Here is a 26686-nt window from a genome sequence, read left to right on the forward strand (position 1 = left end):
AATTAGACAGCACTTGACTGTGAAGTTGAAAATATAAAGGAGATACTTCAGCCCAATGTTACATAATACTACAGCTTTACCCATCTTGTACAGTAATGCACCCACCCCACATGAGATGCAGGAATACATACCTTCCAAAGATGCTTTCACTACAGGAATCCTCCCATATAAACAATTGCATAGGCCTAGTTCTCTATAAAAAGGGTCAGGCTTATAAACAGTGTAGGTGTGGAACCATCAGAGTGTTTGCATCCAGCTGATTTCAATTACAATGTGCACTCTTTGAGTGGGAGAAGCAGCAGCTGCCTTGAATCATCTCGTTGACAAACTAAGTATGTTTAAGAGACTGTATAAAGACCTGTTTTATAACTGTTCGAGCATGTTAGTTTATATGTTATGAGTAATTTCACAGTGAAATTTCAGAAGAAATACAGATCCTTGAAAATAATCTCTGTGTATCTCCTGCACTACTCCTGACACACTGGCATTTTGTTTAGTCTAAGAAATGTGGAAGAGGTTAGATCACATTCAGCCCAAATATTTTCCTAAATTAACACTTTTTACCTTTCTTCTTCTCATCAGACTTCAGCCTGGACAGTATTTCTGACTGATCCCAACTAGCTCCATCAAGACAGGTGTAAATAACCTGTGGCTGCCCTTGAGAAACCAAATGGGTAGCCACTAGCTGGGGACAGAAATTCACAGGGCCTTCAGTGAAACATATCTATTTGGTTACTACCTCGTTTGAGCAAGGCAAGAAATTCAATTCCAAAAAAATCTCTTACTGGGAACCTGGTACAGATACACTTAATTAAACCACCAGTTTCCTTCCTGGAACCTGATCTCTTGGTATTACAATCATGGCCCTTATATCTCATAGCCCACTTTGAAGCTCAGCTGTGGTCAAGTTACAAACGTTACTAAAATGGGGCATGGCATGTGAAACGGAGGCATTACCTAAGCAAGAGCTATTGCTGTACCAAGGAGCTTGTAATTGGAAGGAACCATAGTTTACACTGGGAACCTAAGCCCAAAACCAAATATTAAAATGACTGGTTGCTCCATGGTCACTCAAGGTTTCCTAAACCAGACTGGGGAAAGTAAGTAAGAGGAAATGCAGCCACTGAAGCAGAGGTGTTGCCAGCCCCACAATAAGAACTATAAAAGGCTGAAAGGGGCTTGTAACAGAAATCCTCTGAATATTTGGAACAAGCAGCTGAGGCTGCCTCTGCAGTATCTACCCCCAGGTACTCAAGGGTCACAGAACTTTTGACAAACAGATTGGTGAGAACCTGGACTACATAATCACTGCCAAGTTTGGCAGAGTTGTATATGCATCCAAAACCACCTGTCTGTTAGAGAACAGACGGTCTTTAGCTCAACTGCTGACATACCAGTTGCCTATTGCCCGGCCTCAGCGCTGTGTTGGCACAAGCTCCCAGCAGAGACGAAATTGGGCAACAATACACATGTATTGCCCTTGCTTGTTCTGGTCTTGGAGGCAGTTTTGTCTTAAACTGCGGAAAAGTTCTGTTTTGCAAGTGTGACACACTGGTAATCCTCTCCCAGTAAATCACTCTGCGAATATGTATAGTTTGGCAGAGTCTTACCCATATGCTGTGTTTTACTGCTCAGAAAGCTCTATTGAATCCAAGGGGTGACTGACAATATAAATAGTAGTTGGTGGGTGGAATATGTTACTCCCAATAGTGTGTGGAGGATACTCTCAGCAAGGTGTTACCCAGCATGAAAAACTAGCAAGTGCTTTGTGAGTAACTAAGGAGGAAGACAATTCCCTCAGATCTCTCTGCACAGCCAATATATCTCATAGCAACCTCCTTTTTCTTCCAAATAAAATAGGATTGATGTAGTTTTTGTGGTCCGAAAACATTTAACTGAGGGATTCAAAGACTTTAAGATTTCTTCAAACCCTTCTTTTCACTACCATCTATAAACAAGACTTCAGCTTTTTAATATTAAATACCAATATTGTTGCATTTTAACTCAGGCAGGGCTTCTTGTGGTGACCATGTGTGTCAGGGTCTCAATGCAAGGGCTAGGAAGAGGCTTGGTTGCTATTGTCATTGCAAATAACATTGATAATTTTGCTGCACACAGAAGCTGGGCATGGTTTTGTCTGCATCAGGTTTTCCTTGTATTGTCTTCTTGGGCCACACCACAGTACCACAGTCTCCAGAAAGATGCACAGATTCAGAAGCACATCACAGTAATGCAGCTTTATTCGACCATATCAGATGCAAATTTCTTCCATGTAATGAGAAGACATTTGAATTTCAAATCCAACTGAATTAATCACAAATAAATATAGACTAGGAAGCAGGAAAAAAATGTCCAACCAGAGAACTGAAGTTCTGGAGTCACTGGGGCATCCACAGTGGAGCTCTTTATGTTTAGGCAACAGACCGCATGATGTTAGGGCAGGGCCTTCACTCAGTAACCCCATCTTACGTTCCTGTGTTCTTTAACACAATGCCTATATTTGGGGCCTATTATGACCAGGATTGTTTCTAGGAGGAAGAATATTTTAAAATAATTTAAACCAAGGAAGAATTTAGGTACCTAGAGCCTGCGACTCTTCATGACTCCTCTGCTGAACTTCTTACAAGCGTAAAACCCACAAGCACCCTCCAGTAATGTGTCCTTGCACTGTGGATACAAAACTGGTCAGATCATGGAGGGGTTACATTCAGGTCTTAAGCACTTCCTAATCAAATCTTGCACTTTGTAAGCAAACACTGTTGTCACTTTTATAGAAGTAATACTCATCAGCAACAACCAAAAGACTTTCTGCATTGAGTCCTGGATGCCCAAGTCCTTTATGGGATTTCTAAAATATCATCCTTTTCTCTGACAATAATTTTTTTTGGTTCAGTTGAAAAATACAGACTAGTCCCCTTATCTCAAGTTTTAAGGCCAAATTCTTTTTCTTTTACAGTCCAAATCAGAATGAAATGTTCTGTTTCATTTGGGGGTATTTTAAAAAGTAATTTAGGAGCATGAGGGGAAGATACGGATTTCCATGTTTATATTTTATTTGGAATTAGGCCAATGATCAAAATAGTGATGAGTTTAGATCACGCCCACACTACAGAAATTGCTGAGTAAGCCACCTGCCTTAAAGAATGTGCCTTGGCCATCTAATAACGCTCAAGACCCAAAACCAGCCTGACAAATCTGTTTAAGCAAGACCAATTGAAAATTCAGTAAGTTTATTCTTACTTCCCATAGCTCTGTACAACTTTTGCAGTAATATCGGCTTCCCCCATTTTGTCTTTTATAGGAGAAACATCACTCAGTGCTTATCAGTCAGTCAATTTTGGCATACTGATATGTTACTGAATAGCTGGCATGCTCTTGAAAGTGGAGTGGAGTGGGAGTGGAGCCCTGGTCTCTCCTCTAAAAGGAATGGCCGAATTGCAGGGCGAGGGAGCTGACAACACCCCTACAAATGTTCTGTGCCTTCTCCCTCCCTCCCTTGTGTTCCCTCCTGCATTGTTGAATAGTGACCTGGTCTGTTATGGAATGGGGTGTTTTAAGCAGGATTGGATACTGCTTCTACCACTGAGCAGCTCAGACCCTGCCTGTAAAATAATTCTCATGGGTCATTGGATGTGTGGGTCCAAATCCTGCCAGGGTGCTGAAGGGCTGCACGCAAAAAGTTTACTGTTCTCTTATTTCTCATGAAAGATGTAACGTATTTACTGGAATATACCCTCCCTCATTATGCCATTTATGGGAAACACAATACTCGGTGTTTATAAAGCAGTTAATTTGTAACAGACAAAACGAGATTATCACTCTTTGGAAGAGCAAATATTTGTTGAAAAACTTCTATATGGGACAGACATCTTTGTCTTGTTTTTAATCATAGTTGATTGAGAAAAGTAACAGAGGAGCTACCTAATAGGTAAGACAAGATTTGTATGAAGCATTCAGATTGTAAAGGGAAGGATTATTAACTGTTTTATATATATATATATATATATACACAATTTTATATATTTATAAGCTATTCTGTAATGTTTTAAATGGTTCTAGATCTTATTCAGCATTCTAATATATGTTTCTTTTGCTCTAATGCCTTCAGAAGAAAAATGCATTTGAGTAAGAAACTTCTTTCTTTGATATCTGAGACTACTAGAAACAAATATTTCTTAAATTGGAAAGAATGCTCACTTTGCTCTAACACTTACTTATTACTGAACTGCCTACTCTATGCATAAATTGATTTATCTAAAATTCGCAATAAGCTTCACTCAGGTCTGAAAATACAAGTCTATAATGTGCAAAAAATACCACTTTATTGTTTCCAGAACTGTTTTTCCCAGTCCTACAGGACATACTTTATTTCTAACTGTTACTAAAGGTGAATGATAAAGCTGCTGTAAAGTTAACTTTAAATTTTGCAATCTCAGATTTGTAGTGAATACTTAGTGCAATTGTGAGGTTCTTATTCCTGTGATGTTCATAACACGCAAATCAGTAGCATTTGTGTATGCCTGCAGGACTCTCTTCTTGAGTGCAGAATGCTCTGGGATGTGCCTGTAAACAAGGGCTTCTGCGTTTGCCCTGTCCTTTCAGTCTGAAACCTACTTCTGTGAGGAAGGCAGACCCCTCTGGAAGGCAGCTCATTGCTTTCCCCATTCAGTCCCTCCTCATCTCCTGGGGGGGAACTGGTGGCCCACCTGAGCCAAGCACTGTCCCTCAGAGGGAGACGCAACAGCGACGTCTGCCAAATGCAACACTGTCAGATGTTGCACAGGAATTGCATTGTCCCCAGAAAAGACAGGGAAGGGCTGGTGCTCTGCAAAGTCTAGTGAGTAATTAGGCCTGATGGATGCTCTTTTAGAGGGACTTCTTCTGTCACAGAAAGCCCTTTCTCTATGACTGAATACAATCAAAAGCAAAATTTCCCAGTCCTTGCCTCTTTGCTAGAGCTGACTCTGCAGCATCCAAGGAGACCTCTTTGAAGTAGGGATGACTGCCTAGGGAAAGGGCCTCCTTCTTTGCTGCCACAGCAGGCACAGCATTGTAGCAGGAACAGCACCTCAGTGCCTGTGTTACTTCCCACAGAAGTGGGTCACTACATAAGGAGTAGAAATGCCTAGCAGTTACTGTAATAGCTCTTAACAGCACTGCTTGCAGTCCCTCAGGGGAGAGTAAGTACCCCCACCCTGCAGAAGTCATGTGCACCGTTTGGCCAGCAAGGCTGCAGCTGAAGTCAAGCCATCCCCTTCCCTAATCCACTCCTGCAAAATCCAGACACTGGAAATCTCATTGAAAATAAAGCAAGAGTTAACAGGAAAGAAAAATAAAGAAAAAAAAATTCGCAACCACAGTATGCTGCATATTTTACTCTGTTCCCTGGGTGCCATGCACTTGAGAGGAGGTATAACATTCATGGATTTCACTGCCTCCCAATTAACTCACTACAGCCCATCTGTATTGCACCATGTACAAAACGTGACCTATTATCTCAAAAGAAAATAGCACACCACCTGACTGCCAAAAGCACTCTGTGACTTGGCACCCAAATATCTCAGTACTCACATCAACAAACCTTTTCAGGACTAACTCCCACAGCCTGAATCAGGCAACTGTGAAATTCAGCTGAACTCTGAATAAACAGCAATCAAAAAAAAACCAGTTTTCCCATATGCCAAATCACAAATTATACAATGACCGTAATTTGCTGTCACAGATCCTTAACTTAAAAGCAGTAGTTAATAGTTGCCATGTGTTTTCTAGATTGTTGAACCACTTACTACTTTAATGATGGGCCATATAATCTACCTTTTCATCTCATTTATCCGTTTGAATGCCACTGCTATACAAAAGGATTCTGTGCAGGCTTGGTGGTCTTGAATATCCTGTTTAATTTACAATGGGAAAATGCATCTCCAAAGATTACGGCCATTCAAAATTTTTCCATAAGGTGCAATTCAACACTGCTGTATGGGAGAGAAATTAATATACTGCTTCGATGGAAAGATAAATGATAAGCATATTTGCATTTTATGCTTGAAAAGCGTGTTTGCATGTGCAAATTTACACAAGCAATGTGTGATGCTAAAGTCTGCTTGAGGTCTTCTGTAAGATGTGTCCAGTTCTCTCCAAACATTTTGTTGGACAGTTGCGAGACCTTGTGTTAACTGCTCAGAAATCAAAACTTGTGTAAAATACTGTATTTTAAGCACATAACAACTGTTTCATCCTTGTGCTTTTTGGTACTGAAACATGGCATTTTCAAAGAGGAGATGGCACTGACAAACCTGCTTCAGCATTTGTTGGACACTGAAGTATAAAAGAACAGGGAATCCTATGGCACGTGATCAGGAGAATGATCTGAATGGAGCAATAAACAACCTATAGCAGAAGTATGAAAAGTGACATGAAATGACCAAAAGTAATCACGTCATTTCATCACATGCTGCCTAGAATTCTTGTGCTTACAGATGACATGAATTTCACAGGAGCGAAAGCTGTGACACAGGTCCAACAATCCGATTCTTCCTCTTTGAGCTGTATATTGTACTTGAAATCTTTGTTTCATTTTGTAAAGGAATTACAAGTTAGCAAGGGAAAATCAGTGAAATACTTCTGATGTGAACCACCAATACCAGAAGATCATGGTCTTTCTTCTGGATTCACGTAACGATGTTGGAAATGCCTCTCTCTCAGTGATCTAAATTTGACCTTCCAAATAGGAACCAGATCAAGTTTAGAGTATATACACTGAAGACACAGAAAGACCACCTTGCTACATCTATGACCTTTTGCATTGTGAATAAAAGAATAAACTAAAAAGTCATTATGTTGCATTTTCTTTTTCTTTCTCCATTTTCTTTACTAGAAAAACAAAGAGCTCTTACTGGATGTCAACATGAAAACAGGAATTTACCTACTTCTCTTAAGTGAAGTATGTGTTGAAATTGTCAAGGCTGGTGTCAAACCTAAAATTCCAAAGAAAGAAAAAGAGAATAATTTCTTGGAAAGAAATGAAAATTTTAATATTTCTGAAGAGTGGCATCATCATAAAAATATCACTAAGCCCGCTGAAGACCGAGGTCTAGAAGAGTTCACTCTTTACAACTTCACTGAAAAGACTGCAAATTTTGGATTTAACCTCTACAGAAAAATTGCAGTGACACATGATAACAACGTAATCATCTCTCCTCTTTCTGTATCAGCTCTCATGACTGCATATATGCTGGCAGCCAAAGGGGAAACACAGAGACAAATAGTAAAAGGTCTAAACTTCCATGCTTTGAAGGACAGAGCAGATCTCAATCATTTACCAGCTTTGCTTAAACAACTGAAAGATAACATCACGATGAATGAAGAACTTCTCCTCGTGCAAGGTACTCTATCTTTTATCCAAAAGGATTTCAGACTCAAGGAGTCTTTCCTCAATTTATCCAAGCAGTACTTTGATATGGAATTCCTGAAAGTGGACTTTCAAAACTTTACACAGGCAAAATTTGTCATAAATCAAAACATTAACAAAAGGACCAAAGGAAAAATCCCAGAGCTTTTTGAAGAGCTTGACCGCCGTAATAAACTGCTACTTGTCGACTACATTGTCTTTAAAGGTAACTGTTTTTATTTTGCAAAATAATTATTTATTAGAAGAATCAGGACTTGAATAACTTCAGCTACATTAGAGGAAGTTTAAATGAATTCAGATGTCCTGTTTTCTCTATGTCCTTATCCAGATTTACTTTATTCTATTTGGTTTATTTAATAGGAAATTATTTTTCATTATAGGGAACCATAATTCTTCTATGCTTTCTTGCATACAACAGAGTCTCAAATAGAATAAAAAGCCCCACATTAAACTACGCAATCTGTCTCTGAGTGATCCCTTTTTATGAATAAAAAGTATGTTTCATTTTCATTCACCAATTAAAATGAAAAAGCCTTAATCACGATAGTCTTTTTTGAATGTTGGATACTGGGCATAAAATCATTGACTGATTTTACATAGTACACAAAGTCATGAAAAAAAAATAATTTATTTCAGTCAATAATCTTATACCCCAGAGGAACCAAAGTATCCCATTACATTACCTCGCAGGGTGAGGGAAAGAAATAGCTGTGATGGGCACAGACTGTTCTGTGGACAGGTCCTCTACGGCCAAATATCTTATGATCCTTTTCCTGTTGTTGGGGTCTTTGTGACTGCTGGCTTAGAAGATAGGTAAGGGACTCCAAAAGGAGGTCCTAGGAATGACAGGGAGTCATAGCCCATCCTTTACTCTGAAATAGCCATACAGAAGCCAGAGACACCTGGTTAGGTAAAAAGCAAAGACAAAGAGCTAGGGTGACAAAGGGGATGAGAGGAATGCTGTGCAGAGAACACACAGTCACAGCCACTACTCCAGTCCAAAGCGCTCAGTAGTTGCCTTTCACGGAAACCTCACCAAAATAAATGTACACATGAGAACAAAGAAAATTACCCCTCAGCCATACAGCCTCCCTCCAGATTAAGTTCATTCTTTTGTATTTACAAAAGTGCAGTTTGTCCAATGCCAAGGTTACTTTCCCTGCAGAAAATCAGAGAAAAAGAGATAAATGGCTGTGGCTACATTTGAAAGCAACGGTAGAGATCAGAATCATTAGTACAGAAGAGGTCACGTTCCAGTGCACCTTACAAGTCAGTGCACTGCTGAATCCCCATCCAAAAGATTGTATAATTAATTTAAAAACAGGATGTTGAATAGCTGGTAGAGAATTTCAGAGAAGGTGACATGCTAATAAAAGATGAATGCTCATATGGCATTCAATAAACAAAAAGGATATCAGTTCTGAACTTGACTGGTAACTATTCAACCTTAGAAAAAATTTACCTTCTTCCCTTGCAAATGAAGGAGTTTATTTTGTGGATTACTTCTTTTTCCTGCTGTAAAAAAATTAAAGCACATACACTAAATATATTGCAATTGCCATCCATTTATCCCATCCACTTCAACTAGATACAGAAAATATCCTATACTTTAAGGGTTTCTGAACATTTTTCTGAATAAATCTGAAGGCACATAATTATTTACTTTCTTTCTTTCCTCAGGCAAATGGGTCTATCCATTTGATTCCAAATTCACGGAAATGGAGACTTTCCACATAAACAAATACAGAAGTGTACAAGTACCCATGATGTTCAAGTCAGCTAAAGTTAATTCAACTTTTGATGAGAACTTAAGATGCACTGTAGTAAAGATACCCTACAAAGGGAAAGCCCACATGCTGATTGTAATCCCAGAAAAGGAGGGAGATTACATTTCACTTGAAGATCATTTGACTACAGAGCTTGTGGAATCCTGGCTTGGAAACATGAAAACCAGGTATTATTTTGACATCCATTAGCCTTAATGTCTTTTATATCTCTTGCAGCAAAGCAACAAAGCACAACAAAGATTAGTTGGTCTTCCTAACCCTTTTCACATGCTGGCGTCTCTGTGGCATTACGTATCTACAGAGTAGAGGACCTTTAATGGCCTACCCACAGCCCAAGTGGCATGTGAAAACTTCTACTATGAAGCGACAAGTCTGGCTCGTCTCAGTTAGAAATGTCTGTCTCTCTGAGGGCATAGTCAATCTAGACTTTCCATATTCCTCCTCAGGCCTTCTCTCCTTAAATTTTGCACTGCCAGGCAAAGTGCACAATAAATCTAGATACACAGTATATTTATTAAACCTTTCCTAACAGGAACCCAGAATAATGGATAAATTTGAACATAAAAATGTAAACCCGGATTATTCCTGTGAAATGTAATTCCTGAAGTGACAATTCTTTTCGGAGGCCAATAAATTAGTATGTCACCCTAGTATCAGGGCACTGTAAGTGCTGCTTGAAGGATTTTATAGAGAAGGAAATTATTTCTAGCACCTTTGGCAGCCAACAGGTCAGAGATGCTATTCTGCCAATCTAAATTCCAGGAGAGACTCTTTAGGTTTGCCTCCTTTTTTCCTGCGTAAATCTTAATTCCTGAGTAGTGTGCACTTCAGCAGGCAAGTGATCTACTATATAGTCCAAGATTGCATTGAACTATTTTTTTTCCTCAAACAGAAAAGTGGATATTTCATTTCCAAAGTTCAAACTAGAGCAAAAATACAAAATGAAGAAATTGCTTCATGGTCTTGGAATTAAAAATCTCTTTACACGTACAGCAGATCTTAGTCATCTCACAGATCAAGGATATGTAGCAGTTTCACAGGTAAGTCTTCTAAAATTATTTGCTATTTGGATTATAATAGCATATAAATGGCCCAGCCAAAAGATTATGTCATATACACTTAGAGGGACACTAATAGGAAAGGACCTCATCTGCCAAGTACATGCAATCTGCCCACCTTAATCAATATGGATCCAACTTCAAGTATGAGGTGTGTAGAAGGGGCAGTTGCATATCATGTGTGCTCAACACCTTCCAAAGCTAACCCATCACAGGAGGAAAGCTCTGTCTCAAGTAGAGTATGGTTGGCAGGGAAGGAGTACAATTAAACAAAAGCCACGAACAAGAAAGACATTGTAAATGACATTCAAATAGCAAAAGCCAGAGCAAGGAAGGAAACCCAAAGAGGGAACCTCTCGTACAGAGTCCATAGTTCTTCTCAACCAATAAAGAGCTTTAGAAAGTTCAAATAATAAAATCTTAAAAAGGTAACAGTGAGAAAGAGAAGTCGAAGCACTCTTGTCTTTCCTTCTGCGTACTTTGGCAGAGAAAAACCAGAATCTCACAGCAAAGCATCGGCACAACACAGTTATATTCCAACCCATACGGATGGTCCACTTCACACACCGAAACTTTTAAAGATCACTTAAACAGGCAAAGGCAAGAGTGATGAATGGCCAAGAAGAGAGGAACACAGTCCCACAGAAAAAGAGAAGATAACTCAGTACCACTATTTAAGGAAGACCAAAGATGAATTTCAGAAGATTGATAGAAAGCAGAGGCAGAATGAGAAGCAGAAAAAAACAGAAGAAAAAGGACTTGACAATCACACCAGCATCAAGACACAGGTCTATGTGACCAGAGATGTCCCATTAAGAAGAAACAGCTAGTGTCCGAAAAGACAATTTGCTGATGATAGAAAAATAAGAGTCATGGTCAAAGAAAGAAGATAAAATACATACCACACAGCAAAACTTGTAACCTGTAGAACTGGACTGTGTGGAACACGATTAAATGCAACTAATGCTAAATGCAAATTCATAGAGTAACAAAATTTCTGCAACAATCCAGATCTATAAACAATTGAGGAAAACAAAACTCAAATGAGATTAATCTGACACAGGATTTAAAAACATAGCTTTATAAACCTATGTAAGGCATTTATATAATGCAACTGCTTGTGGTTGTACTGTGTTGTATAGCGTTGATAACTTAGGACTGTAACTCTGGGAGAGACTTCACAGAATCACAGAATGATTGAGGTTGGAAGGGACCTCTGGAGACCACCTGGTCCAACCCCCTTGCTCAAGCAGGGTCACCTAGAGCCTGTTGCTGAGGACCATGTCCAGCTAGCTTTTAAGTATCTCCAAGGAAGGAGAATCCACAGCTGCTCTGAGCAACCTGTGCCAGTGTTTGGTCACTGTGACAGTGAAAAAGTGTTTCCTGATGTTCAGAGGGAACCTCCTGTGTTTTGATTTGTGCCCATTGCCTCTGGTTCGGTCACTGGGCACCACTGAAAAGAGCCTGGCTCCATCTTCTTTGCACCCACCCTTCAGGTATCTGTACCCTATCAGAAAAAATTCTTCTAAGCTACTGGTGCTGCTGTTACAAGTGTCCCTACCCCAAATCCTTACAGAAGCCTTAGTGATTTGCCAAAACTGTTAACAGGTGATATGATAAACATTTCTACACAAGTTTCAAAAACTCTAAGCCCTGAACTACAGTTTTTCAAGATTGTATTGGCTTAACAAAATAAGCTTTCTGAGAAAACTTAACATCCCAAGAATAAATATTTAATGGATAAAATTACAGTGATTTTTTGTTTGGTATAAATTATTTCTCTTTGGGGAAATACAGTGGCAATCTGCAGCACTTTTCTCTCTTCCTCTTGATCATATAACTATTTCCTGCTGGTTCTTAGCAGTTAACTCTATTGTGTTATAAAAAAAAAAAAAAAAAATCACACTTGAATAGTAGCTGCTAACTGTTATTAGATGCAGTATGTGCATCAGCTGCAAAGTGCCAAAGGAACATCCTGTCCCTGTGATTCATGGTAGCCGGCCTCATTATTTGAGAATGTTTAGCAGAGAGCTCAACACTGATGAAGTCCTTCAACTGTCTTCACATAAGTCATTCCTAGAATTAGGAGTTTAGAGTTGAGAATGCACTAGCTGACTAGGCAGTTCACCAATACAGACCCAAACACAGGGGAAATACTCTGTGGTACGTGCAGGCTGAAAGAACAAAGAGGGAAAATAATCAGATCCTGCCAGGCTGCAATTTCAGTGGGAAGGGAAGGTCCTCAGACCAATCCAGGATTGTACCTTATTGCTGTACATATTTACTCTGTGCTACCAAATGTACAAATTAGAAATACACAGGAAAAAAGCCAAGATTGGTGCATTTGCCTAAGCTCTCACAAAAGCAACTGTGAATGACATATCCAGCCAATCAATGTTTGTGACTGATGAAAACACACTTCCCACCTTTGAGAAACTCCCTGGTACAGTTAGCGTCAAAGAGGAGCACTATACAAATGCAATTGTTGCTTCATGCTACCAGCAGCAAGAACAAAATCTCTAAGTGAAGTTTATGCTCAGAAATGTGGAAAAGTACAATCACAGCTGAACTAGCATCCACACTGTAAGTACTGTGGTCATGGTGGCTGTACTAACTCTGCTGCTGGAATAGACAGCATACGGGTCTACCAGTCTAACAGACAGCGCTAGCTTGCACAGACCTACTAATTTAAATCTTTAATAGAAGCCTACTTCAACTGAATGCCTTGCACTTGGAAAAGCACTCTTCATGTTAATATTTCTGTCACATATTTTATTTCTACATTGCACTTCAGGTTGTCCAAAAGGCCGTAATTGAAGTGGATGAAGAAGGAACTGAGGCCACAGCAGCTAGTGGCTCACAAATAACTGCATTCACAGTGCCTCCTGTCATCAAAGTGGACAGACCATTCATTTTTATGATTTTTGAAGAAACTTTTAAAACATTACTGTTCATTGGCAGGGTGGTTGATCCAACAGAAATGTGAATAAAGGTAACAGTTTCTATTCTGGGGTATATAAGAGGCTTTATTTCTATTTTATTAATTTACATTAGAATAAAAAGACAGTGAAATATGAAAATGTAAAAACCTGTTTTGTCTCTCCAGCTAGCAATAGGTCACTCTATTAATACTTTTTTAATGCCCAAGTAACAAGTGACAAAAATGTGTCTTGTAAAATCTACCATGCAAAATAAAAAAAAAAAAACCAACACAGAACTGAACTTTTGAAATTCAACATTTTAGTGATAAGTCTGAACAAAACCCAGAGATTCATATGCCAAAATATTCAAGCAGCTCATTTCCAAACACTGCAGGCTTGATATTCCTCAATGTTATCTTCTATTGCAGTAAGACCTAAGAGCCTACTGACCTCAACGTTAGCAGAATTTTGTCACTTATAAAAACAGAAGCAGGATCAATCCCTAAAAGAGCATTTACAGTCTCTGTCTAGAGATCTTTATTTTATTACTATTGAAATTAAGCTGAGTCTATCATGAAGTCTGCACCGTCTGGAAGTGTGACCTCTTTCATAGTGTTTATTCACAGTATCAAATCACCTCTTTTTCTCAGGGTACATGACGTGACTTGTTTTAAAATATTCTTTCTATTAAAGACAAAATAATTCTGAAAAATAGCTTAGGTATTCTAAACCTGGAAAATCTGAATCTGTACTACTTCACAACACCAAAGCTGAGCCTCTCCTAAATACAGAATTTCTGCATGTATAATCATCTAGATATCAGGGTGAACTAAGTAACAGGACTCTATGCCTGAACTAAGACAGACTTTGGTAGGAAAAACATACTTCCATAAAAGTGGAATAAGTCTATTCACAGAGTTGATCCTAAAATCCAAAAGGTGTTGCCAAAATGTTACAGTAAAAATATTTCCATGATATAAATACAATTCACTTTATTCAAGTAGTGTAGTGATGCCAACAGAACCATAAGATCTTTAACATTTGGTAAATTTTAATTAGCAGCAGAGTCCTATATATAAAGTATGAAACAATGCAAAAAACTACTTTAGCTATATGTAACTAACAGATCTAAGCACTATTCTACTTGCTCATACAGTCTTCACAGAAGAGCTGCCCAGAAGGGGGCAGAAGAGTTTTCAAAATCATTTGGCAGAGAAGCTTCAAAGGTGTCTATCAGTAAATGCACAGACAGATGCATCCACAAGAGAAGATACAAAAGATACATTACAGGGTAAAGCTGGTAAACATCTCTAAAAATCACCTCAGTTACCATTAGATGTCTACCCACAGCAGTCCAGACACTGGTGTAAGCCACTCACAAAAGGATTTAGTGGGCAGACTCTGGTATATGACTAGACTACAAAGGTGTATCTAGCCTAACTCCCAGAAAGCAAGCAAATCACTCTTTCATGCCTCTGAATGAGTAACAGGAGAAACACTGCTCTATATGAGAACCATCCAGTTATCACTGTACAGTTGACCTCCAGCCGTTATTCTGAGTTGCACATAAAAACAATGCTATGAAGGATTTAAAAGTATTGGTGCTGTCCAACAGAAGCAACCCAGAAGTAAGCAGGCCTGAAAAAGACTGCTGGGATGGAGGTCTGTAGTGCGAAGGACTGATGAAAATATACACAAGACACGAGGAGTATCGTACAAGGTAGATGTGCAGACCAAAAAATGTCTACATAGAGTATTTAAAGATAAGATAGCAAGAATTTAAATACATAGTAGGGTTATTGAGTGGAGCACATGTTATCACCATTAAATAAACAGTTAAAAATGACAAACGACAGCCAATAAGAAACAAAAGACAGACCGTATACAGAACTCATTACATGCTTATTAAGGGGAGAAATAGCTTGGGATTCAAGTTTCTGAACTTACTGGCTGTTCTGCATTGCTCTAGCAAAGGCATTGGAGGGTCAAACACAGTTTTGAGTCCTGTTCTGCAGCTGGGTACTGCTGATCTGAGTTTGGTCCCTGGCACAAGTCAGACTGAGAACAGACTGAGCAGCCTCCCATAGCCCATGGGTGAGCAGCTGTAGCTGGCACATTGAGTAAGTTGTCCCTGGGGAACTGGGAGTATCTGTTTCATTAATAAGACAAAAGCAGAACCCATGAGGAGCCAGTATAGATAGTCTGTATATCCGTATCAATACTGCATGTTAAATATCATAATACTTGAAGAAGCTTTCAAAGAAATCTGTGATTTACAAGACCGTACACCAGGTTGCAGAACAAACTGAAAACTTTAGCGTTTCCACAGAACCCAAACGATGCCTGTGACTAAAGATAGAGAATACACCTGAATCCAACTGCAGTGTAAGAAGCTTAAAAATTCAGACAGTAAAACACTGCTAAATCCAAAGACACATTTTGTACTTCACACAAGACGGCAAACGTCCAGCATTATTACTATTTAAAATAAACATCATCCATAGGTAAATGCTTTTATTTATTTTACTTATAAAAGATGCCCTGAGAAATTTTTTTCAAGAACATGCATGTACAGCATTGTCCTAGGTTTTATTTTGAGTAAATCATCATTCATATTTTTACATTATAAAAAGTAATCACACACGCATATGCATTCACAGATCAGATCATTTTTATCATACACCAATAAATTTTAAAAACCACATATTTCTGATATCAATATATTTATGCTGCTTCCAATCTGAAATAGAGAAGCTGACAATAGCTTCATAGGCTCTCTCTCATGTATTGGCATAAATAGAACTTTTTAAAATAGAATTGCATGTTTTCCCACAGATGAATTTTGATAGAAACATTAGCATTAATACAAACAAATGCAGATAACATCACTGAAGCATGATAGCTTGCAATAGCATCTGATTAAAAACTAGATTCATCATTATAAATTATTTGAGTGAAAACACAACCTGAAATACTGAAAATTAAAACAAGTATTGTTTCACAAAACTTGTGAAATAAAAGGGTTTTTTTAATATCATCTGGAGACATCAGCTTTTAGATTGCTTTGAAACTTACACAGGATTTTTATGACCTTTACTTAGTGCTTGTCAAAACATTACCTCCAAATTCACAGCATAATGCCACTAAAGTTTATGGTTTTTATAGACTGATCAATGGTTCTGGACCTTGGTCTTAAATTAGGTTTGAAGGTTCTTTAAAAATGTGGGATTACTTTTTCATATTCAAAACAATTCCTTCTATTTCTTGCATAAAACATGGGTGCTAAGAATTGCTAAAATTGTAAATAAGCTAATTAAGTAATGGATATGTGCACTCTAAATCCAAGAATTTGAACTACAAAGGCATAATTGAAGAAAACAAAATCTGCTCTTTAGCTGCAGTAGTTAAGAGCACATAGCTGAAGTTGTATTTCATAACATTTCACTACAACGTTAGAAATCTGCAACCATTACATTACTTATCAGAACATATTTTAGTCTGGGATTTTATTTAACAGATAAAAAGTTTTAACATTGTAAGATGCATTTTATTCATTCCAGGCATTAGAGAGTCCCATCTGCTGCTCCCACCTTATCGCACCAGAACGTTCCTTCCACCAGTCTCTGGTTCCCTTCTTTTTCTGTCAGATGATCTAAGAGTTTGATTTTCTGTTTTTTCTTCATACAAAAGAAGAAACATACATAATAAGTTGTTGCTATATTATTAAATAACATAACATAATAAACTGCTATTGCATTCAACATTGGAATATGACTATTAGTTGCTATACTTTAAAAATTACTAGCTGTTCTACTGCACCCACTGAAAAAGCCAAATGGACGTATTGTGAGGGCATTCTTCACAAGAAGGGTATATTTCTCCATTAAGTTTTCTACAGAAGGTCATGTACAGAACCCTTTAAGTGAGATGGTTAAGCTAGTACAAGCAGTCTACTCATGGCTACAAACAACGCCAGAGGTCTCAAGCTTAACCCACGATAAAATCTGGGGAAAGTGGAGACAGGGAAGAGAGAGTAACTCAGATCTCTTTACAATGTTATTTCTAGGTCTTCTGTGACCACAGTGTCATTTTGGCAATTTCTGCATTTTTCATAGCCTTAATTTTTTAATCTTTAAATATACTGTTCTTTAACTTCAGAGACTTGTAGCTATGTCAATTAACAACTGTTTCTATTGGTCAGAAATATTGCAAAGAATGGTGCTTAAAAACTCTGTGGAAATATTAATTTGCATCAATATCTTACAATATCACATACAAACAATAAAATATATTGCTGTTTCACCCTTTTAAAATTGCTGATGGAACTTATCAGTGTCAGGATAACTACTAGCTTCACCACAGAAATAGGACCCAAATCATATGCCAGTCTCACTGGACCTCAGAACTCTCAGCATCTTAAACAGCAGGATGAAAACATGATTAGAAGCCGTAAGTAACCAACTCAAAGGATAGCAGATCAGTGGAAGAACTACTTCATCTTGTGCTTAACTTCCTAAGCAATTACACAACTGGATGAAAGAAACTACTTCAAGATACTCATGCATATAATCGTTACAACATAGTCACACACCAATGTGGATGTCTTAAAGGTCAGTTGTGGACATCTTATAAAATACTGATATCAATTTATTATTAAGAAATTGATTTCTATACAACAATAATTCTACTCCCACTTTTTACAGAATGGAAAACCTGTATCCCTCATTTTTGAAGTAAGTTTTAATTGAAAGTGAAACGAAGTCAGGCACTATCTGTATGTCTATGGGCAAGATGCAAAATTCTTCAATTCTGTCTATAAAGCTGGATATTTTTATTGATGAAACTATAAAGTTCTGGAAAATAGTTTTAACCAATTGCACATTGAAATCAGTCATATTACAGTAATGTAAACTCAAGCAAAACAGCAATTCCCGTCCTAAAAGAAAATATCTTAATCTCATAAAAATGAAAAAATTTAAAAGAAGATAATAAAGCTACATAGCATAATAACACAAGATCGAACTACTTGATGGAACAGAGTGTTTCTCAATCATGTCAATTTCTGTACTAGGATGATTCATGATCTAACTGGCAACTCTTTCACAGAAAGTCAGAAAAGCATGTTTAATCTGCAAATTGACTTAAGTAAGGTCTCTTGTGGGATGAAATACTCAACCAGTGAACCAGTGCTCTTTGTGATTCTTTCCTATTTCATAAGGTGCTTAAAGCAGGTATTCATCTCTTTTGTAACTCCACCATTAAGTTATATAGGTGCATCTTTAGCAAAATTCCTGCATTTTCTATCGTCTGAGTATTACCTAAGGTTGAGCAAATGACACCAAAGCTAAGGGTCATTTTCTTGTCACCTGCTTGTGAGCACTGGATCAGGATTTACTGAGATTTTTTTTTGACTTGCATCTACATTATTTTCAAAAAGAGAGAATATTTTGTTTGGCACACGCCTCTCTGAAATGGGACAAACAAAATGTTTCAACTCATGAGTAAAGACCTCAGTTCTCCACTAAATTCATTTTGGGTTTTGAAAAATTCCAGGAAGAACATGAAAATATGAAATCAGAAATTCTTCATGCCTACAAACTACATTATATTGTCAAAGTGAACATTTGCCAATATTCAGTACCACAGTTTTATGGAAAAGATTACCCTTAAGTAATTAAGTAATATTTTGTCCAAACATACATCACTCCGAACTAAGAATCATTAATTATATCTCTCGATTTTTTAACTATTAAACAATATATTACTGCCCAATCATCCACTCTTCACAAACACACATAATTACTTAGAAAAAGAAACATGTTGGAAGTTACCTTATTCATGCTGCAGAGCCAATAAACTAAAAGCTAAGACTTTCCAGAATTAAGATGGTGCCATGTTTAACCAGGATATACGTAAATTTATATGTTGATATAGTCTAACTATATACTCTATTATTTCTCACAAGTTTTTTGCCTTAGTGAGCCCATAAATAGTGACATTCATTCATGAGCATCTATTCAACTGCACCTCTCATCATACAATTTTCAAATTCTTCTCTCAGAGTCATTTCTGTCAACTGCTTAGATATTTGGATATCAATTTCTTCAGTAATTCAACTTAGAAAATAATGTTTTCTTGAAACTAATTTTTTTTTGGTATTTTAATATGTGTATATTAAGCACCAGGACTGACTTTCTGAACAAAAGAAAGATAAAAGAGGTACACCTAAACACATCTGTGGTCAATAAGGTTATGTGGATGAATGCAATTACCACCAACCATCCCTGTATCTGTATCTCTTAATATCTCGTTATAGAGCTGCTCCATTTACTTATGAAAACAATTAAGTATTGGGCCAGATAACAAAAGAGAAATTGAATCTACAGTGCAGCAGACATTATACCAACTTGAGCGATGTGTTTTCCCATAAGAACACAGAACATTAAAACTCTTATTCAGAACTAAATGTAGGTCATCCTAAGCCTGCTCTTCTTTCTCCAAAAATGTTTTTCTTCCCCTAGTATATCCTCTTGGCTTCTGACACTATGCAGTTTAGAGACTTTCTGAACCAGAGAGCGCATCCAGATCATTCTGTTTGATCAGATACCTACTTTCAAATAGTCTGCTGTTAAGGTATTCACTTGGGAATGGTACACTGAGACCTGAAGCTGAGTCCGTTACATTCCACTTTCTGCCTGAAGACAAAGGTACAAACTGCTCTGTATGAGTCTTTTTCTGTCCCTTTGTATTCAAACAAAAGATACCAGTTTTATTTTAAGTGACAGATAGAAAAACCTTTGAAATTTGGAAGTTTTATGTGATGTAAAAATATGTCTAACTAATCTTTGCATCTAACTGCTTTATGAACATTAATCCATTTATTTTCCCCATATCCTTGTGAGATGGATGAGTAACTGGAATTTCTACAAGGATTGCTAAAAAAAATTTACAACATTTGAACTAATTCTCTGGTTTTAAAGACAGGGAACAGAGGTATACAGTGATTAGGGTGAAAGCACATGGGTTTTTGAGCACACCTGAATTTTTAGAGTATGTAGCCCTTTATGTCATTTTACGTACTCAAGATGCATGTCCCATTTACTTTATAGACAGCTTAAAATGTCAGCATGACCACTAATCTAACTGTTGAGTTTGAAATCATGCACTTTGAAATAAGTGACCACCTAATGATCACCTATAAAAAGTCTGAAGCAATACTTAAGAGAAGTTATTAGACTCTGGCAAAGACAGGGATAGAGTGCAATTTGACTTGGCATCTTAAGGTATTTCTGTGGTGAAACCACTGACTCAACACAAACAGTCCACCTTCATTCATTACTTATCTTCCAATCTTTCCTACAAAGAAAATGCAGTTTTAAAAACAATACGTCACAATGCAAGCCTGATTTCATTCCAGAACAAATTTATCTTGTATACTGAAGGTACTAAAATTCTAGTAGAAAAAACCCTATGTGATCACACAGCAAGAGACTGTATCATAATGTAATGTATACAAGTAGTTGAATGCTCGCTGTTCAGAGAAATTCTTTTACATTTTTTAAACTTTTCAATGTTTTACTTTACAATTTAGGAATTTTATTAAATTATACCTGTGAGTAAAATTGTGGGGGGTGTTTTGGTTTGTTTTTTTAAAGGAACCTGAAAATACTGAAGTGGAAAAATACGAGTTCATATAGATACTTAATTCACTAGAAAAGACCACTCAAGAGATATCACTATTAGTATTGTTTCCCTTTTATACCTGGCAAACCAGTGTAAGGAGTTTCCTCTTTCCTGTCTGGTGCAGGTTCCATATCTCAGCTCCATTATCTTTGACCAGCAAGTCACAGCCTCACATTCTGGACTCTCCTTTCATTTTTGGTCTCACATCTATTCAGACTTCCAAGGCCCATCTTGCATTTCCCCATACTTTTCAGCTTCTAGTTCTACTTTATTATGCTTAAGTCTACTTTCCCAAACAAGCCCCATTTCTTGCTATAGCTGGCTCCTTCTCTTTCTCCATTCTGCCTCGGCTAAGAGAGCAAATCTCTGATAGAGAAGAAAAATCTCAGTTTGAGCACCCAAAATTACAGCTAGTACAATGATAGTACTTTAGAACTACAAGTTCTGCAGGGAATTAGCTGCTAGAGGCTACAGAGATTTGACTGAGTAAGTACACATCACAGCAATTTTCTAACACTGTTACACTTTTATCACAGAGGCAAACAAATTCATCTCTGATTTTCTTCTTGCAAAACGCTGAACAGTTTAGGCTGATGTTTAAAGAAAACCAGCCTAAGAGAGATGCCTAGCATTGACATTTTTTTATGTAAATGGTTAAGGTAAGGTGAAGAAAGCAGCCTTAACAACAAGTAGCAGTACCAGTTCATCATAACTCTCAAAATTCATCATGAAATTGTTACATAATAATACATGAACATATATGAGCACACAAAAAGAAGGAAAAGGAAAAATTAAATCATCTAACAATACATACATTCTATTTCTCCAACTACAGATAGCTAAATCACTGTGATTGTAGTTATTATATATCAAATGCACTAACATTCACTTTGTCCCGTTCCACCCTCCCCATAACGTACCAGCTGAATGCAAACATGTGCAGGAAAAACAATGTGAAAGACTAATTAAAAGAGAACGCAATCTTAAAAACACTTATAATTTCACACATCACATTTCTACCCTGCTATTTTAGTATTTCAAAATCTAGGTGCAGAATTATCATAAATATAGGCTTAATTTTACATGGCTCTTTTCAGTCTCCTTTGAAAATGTTACCCACCAGTTTGATGTAGCCTCTTGTCAACTACTTACATGCTCATCTTTCGGGACTGAATCTCCTTATTGCCATTGTTCTTTTGGTCAGCTGAGTTAAATAAGTTGCGAGAAGAACTGGAAGGGAAGGCAGCATTCCCACTATTACCAGTAGAATGAGTCCGAAATGAATCATCTGAAATAAAGAGGTGCAGTTTAGACAAAGAATTTTGTCTGAAAAAAATATACAGAGAGTAAACAGAATGAGCTGCTTTCCCTGTGGCAATAGTGGCATATTACCTATGGCAATAATCCAAAAATTGAACTTTCTCTAAGGGAGTGGTTTCAACATTTCTTCAAGTATTTTTTATGAAAAAACGCTAAATAAAAGTAATTAGAAGACACATTTTGGAAGAGAAGATTAATACATTTAATATATAAAATTAGTGAGATTTAAGTGGCTGATCTTTAGCTGCTAAAAATTTAGGTATTTCATCTAAGCCAATTGTCTGGTGTCTATTAGTAGCGAATGGAAAAAGACAGGTTCCTCTAGGAAGCAATTCATCTCATTCTAATCTTTAATCATCTGAACTCTTCAACAGCAAAGGGAGAGAGGGGCATTTCCAGACAGCAGTTTCTCTGACCTAATTTAGTAGAACTTACACATAATATCCCTTTCCTCACATAAAATGGGTGGAGGCAAATTGCAAAACTAACCTTTTTATGACATCCAAAATGCTAATCAAGAAAAGCCAAACTCATTTTACTTTTACTACTTTTAAATGTGACTTTAAATGAATGTGTAACAAACAAACAAAAAAAACCCCAAAATAATCTGAAACTAGAACTTAAGTGCTCAAACATATTGAATATCTATTCTTCTACACTCTTTAGGAGAACAGTATCTTACAGGATACCTGTTTAATGGGGCTCACATATTCAGCACCCACACAAAAAAAATAATGTAAAATATAATAACCTACTTACCACTAAAGGATAACTTAAAAAAAAACCTGATACTGAAGATGTATATCCTGTAGCAGAGCTTTTACTTAAAAAACAAACAAAACAAAACCACATTGCTTATTACAGAAAAGTGTTCCTCTCAATTGTATCATCCTGCTGTTTAATAATATTGAAGGTAATTTCTGAGTTTACGTGAAAAAATTAAATGAGAAAGTTATGCTGAAATTTCTGTAAGAAATGTACAAGTTTAGATTTAGCAGTTCATACTGAAAATTATTTTTAATATATGACAAAATGTGACACATTAACTTAAAAGGAATTCGTAACAATTTGTAGGCCTCAGCATGCCTTAAATTGTATTTCTTCCCTCAGTTCAAAACTGCATACCTTAATCAATTAAACAGAAAGCTGAAAATTTAGGTCACAATCCAGTGAGCACATCACTACTTTCATAGATTCATGTGCATATAATTTCATTAACAGCTGTCTATTAGGTAAACAATTGCCTATGAGGTAAGCAATGAAGATAATAAAGATACTTAGGACACTTGTCTATGTTGCTGTATTTTGGATGTAGTGGTTGAGTACTGAAAGACTGGCTTCGAACCAACTTGGATTTTTTGTCTTCTTTGCCTAAAATTATAAGTAGCAAAAGTTTTTTAACATGGGTATCATTGCATTTCCTCAGTAATTAAGAACACTTTTTAATATAATTTTCCGTCAACCTATGCTAGCTGAAGGAACTGATTTAAATACTTCAGTAACAATAAATAAATATTATGTCACCTATTTATATATTAAAGAATAAAATAAAACTAAAAGCCATAGAAATCACATTCAGTTCTAGGAGTGGACTCTCTTCCTATGTGCAGTAGGTGAAACTCTGGCTACTTTGGTAGCTTTGCTGGGTTTTCACCTGCTAATGTGAGATCAAAGCACTCTAGAAGAGTTTTTAAAGAGTTCTTACCTGCTGATGTACCAGAAGAGCTTCCAGGAACAGAGAGAGTAATACTTTTTGCCAACACTGATGACGTTTTACTGTCTCTACCTAAAAAGAAGTCCAGTATAAATACTTCTCTCTTAAAGCTTAACTTTAAATGAAGAAAGAGGACATAAAATATCACAGTCCTGGAGTAAACAGTAATAATACCTAATCCAGTGCTACTAACACTTCAGAAATACCACAGACAAGTACTTCTATTACATCCCAAAATGAAAAATACCAGAGAACTACAATTGTCATGTATTTTATTAATAAAGGCAAAAGTCTTCCTTCTAATATAATGTGACTACTTTTCCTAAATATCTTTAGAAATACATAGAAAAAAAGGTTTTATTGCCACATTCTAAAACTCTATTTAAAGTCTCTTTTCTGCTCCTTTTTCTACCTTTGCAGAAGAGTAATGCATGCACAAACAATATATACACAAATAAACAAACTTACGCTTCTTTTCAAACATTTTATCATTAATTGTAGATCTTCCTTCATTTTGCTGCTTCTCTTTTTCTAATTGTTCCTAAAAAACAATTAATAATTTTCTTAGGTATTACTCAGAAAAAAAAAAAATAGTGTTTCAACTAGAGATTGCTTTCAAATCTCCAAAATAAGAGTCAATTTCTATTCTCTCCTACTATTAGTACAACCCCTCGTGAATACCCAGAGAACCAATTAAATAGTACAGAATGTAATCGGGGTACACATCCTATATAAAAATCACACCAAAATGTGTTGACTTTAATTATGACAGAACCTCAGAGTTGAAGTTGACATTTATAATTTATTATTAAAATTATGCCTTTTTTTAAATTAAAAAGATATAAAAATTGGCAGCTGGCAATGTAAAATTTTTGTGCTACACAGATACTCTGGTAATAGAACTAGTAATATTTTTAATTCAAACATACCAATTAAATGAAAATGTTTTTCTCAAATGGTAAGGTGTCTCACATAGCCTCAAACTTTTTAAAGGTCTAAAGTTGACATCTACAGTTGATAAGCCTTTATGCAGAACAAAACCAAGTATTACAATTCTTCATGTTTAAGGAATTTATTTGCCTTTCTGTAATATTAGCTAGCCTTAGAATACCTTTTGAGAACACACCTGTAGTCAGAAGATGGTGTTAAGACAGCTACATCAATAATTTCAAAAGCCAATATTTGCTCCAGGATTCTTTGTGAATAGACATCACTCCAACTTCAAAAAGCTATATATTATTAGCTTATTTTCTGTACTATGCTCATAAAAAAAGTGCCAAGTGAACCATAATTGTTCTACTCTATTTTTTTTCATTTCACTCTAATTACTACCCAAGTTAAAAAAAAAAAAGAAAAAAAGGCAATTAATTCAGGTCAAGGTTGCTGGAATATAGTTTCTACGAAGTCAGTTACTAAAATTAAGGAAACTTATTAACATATTCAGTATTAAAATCTGCAGCAGTCAGATACATTTAAATTGGTTCAGTGTCTCCTCATCTATTTGGGACTGCAACTTGTCACAATTTACTGCGTGTGTCTCCAGTTCCTCAAAAGCATGCCTCTCTCAGACAATGCTTAATGAGACCTTTGTGATACAGAAGGTATGCCCGTATCAGTGGGATATATCATAAAAATACAGGTGCTCTTCTAAAGTCTAGCTGTAGAAACGGGGTAAAAATTAACATTATCATACAATACACAATAACACAGAGTGCACTGGAGGCTATTTTACCACAGCCCCAAATGCTTTCACTACAAAAACATTCATTGTATCTACCTAAAAAACTGGTAAAGCTAAGTTCAAGTCTTTGAATATGTGTATACAGGTCCTGAGAACAAAGCTTGAACCTTCAGCTTGAGCTAATGGGAGATGGCAGGAAGTACGAGACAGGTATAACAAAGTGAGAAAATCAGCTTCCCAAGAGAAGGCCTGCAGTACCTATTGACATCAAAGTGGGCCACAAACATAGGCTCTATAGCAATCCTAAAGAGAAAAAAGAGATTTTTTGGACAGTCTTGAATCAGTTCTGCTTCACTACAGAGGAGCTCAATTACTACAAGTCAGAGGAAACATACTAATGACATTCAGCCTCTTCTAAATCCTATCAGCTTCTTGGCTTCTCCCACCTCAGGCTGGAGAGGAGGCAGCAGAACAGAGGACTGCAGTAATCTAATCCAGGCTTTGTAAAGATGTAGTAGGCTATGTGGTGAAGCACCTGCTGCAGCTTTTGCTTACAGACATGACTGAAAACACATAGTTTTGCAAGTTGGAAAAGCATTCTGCAGACTTCTTTTTCCAAATCCTCAGTAACTTGTAGCTCCTTTTACTCTATACAATCTGCACCAAGTCTCCCTCTTCCCAGGCTGCAGATATCAATGGCCTTTCTTTCTTTCTGGCTAACAGGAAAGCTTGTAACACATAGAGCCTCCTTCAGCTTCCTTGGCACAAAAGAAGTTATGACATTAATTGCTTTGCCTATGGAAGCTGTATGTGAATTCTGAGGTGTTTCATTATTTAATTTATTATGTTATACACACCTGACAAATTGCTAAGCTCCCTCAAAAAGATTTCATAGAGGTGTGCTGAAGGGCATGGATTGTAGAACTATAGAGGCATCAAGCACGAATATTTTTCAAGAAATTCCAGTTTGCCTTTCTAATTGATACAGCAAAATTTAGCTAGTAAAGAAAAGGAAGTTATATGTTGCTTTGAAGGACTTAACCCTATTGTGAAGTGTTAAATGAAACCACACACAGATTACGAACCTACCAGGTCTCTCCATAATATGCGCTTC

The 26686-nt window shown here is 36.8% G+C and overlaps 1 protein-coding gene across 1 annotated transcript; it reads left to right on the top strand.

Annotated features, from left to right (window-relative positions):
- The first annotated feature begins 6904 nt into the window (after positions 1-6904).
- SERPINA10 (serpin peptidase inhibitor, clade A (alpha-1 antiproteinase, antitrypsin), member 10) lies at positions 6905-13239 on the top strand. Its single transcript, XM_009709986.1, has 4 exons — positions 6905-7613; positions 9089-9362; positions 10088-10235; positions 13048-13239. The coding sequence occupies exons 1-4, from the start codon at positions 6905-6907 to the stop codon at positions 13237-13239; spliced, it is 1323 nt and encodes a 440-aa protein (XP_009708288.1).
- The last annotated feature ends 13447 nt before the right edge of the window (positions 13240-26686 follow it).

The sequence above is a fragment of the Cariama cristata genome, unplaced genomic scaffold, assembly GCF_000690535.1.
Source record: "Cariama cristata isolate BGI_N322 unplaced genomic scaffold, ASM69053v1 scaffold23741, whole genome shotgun sequence".
Classification (NCBI taxonomy): Eukaryota; Metazoa; Chordata; class Aves; order Cariamiformes; family Cariamidae; genus Cariama; species Cariama cristata.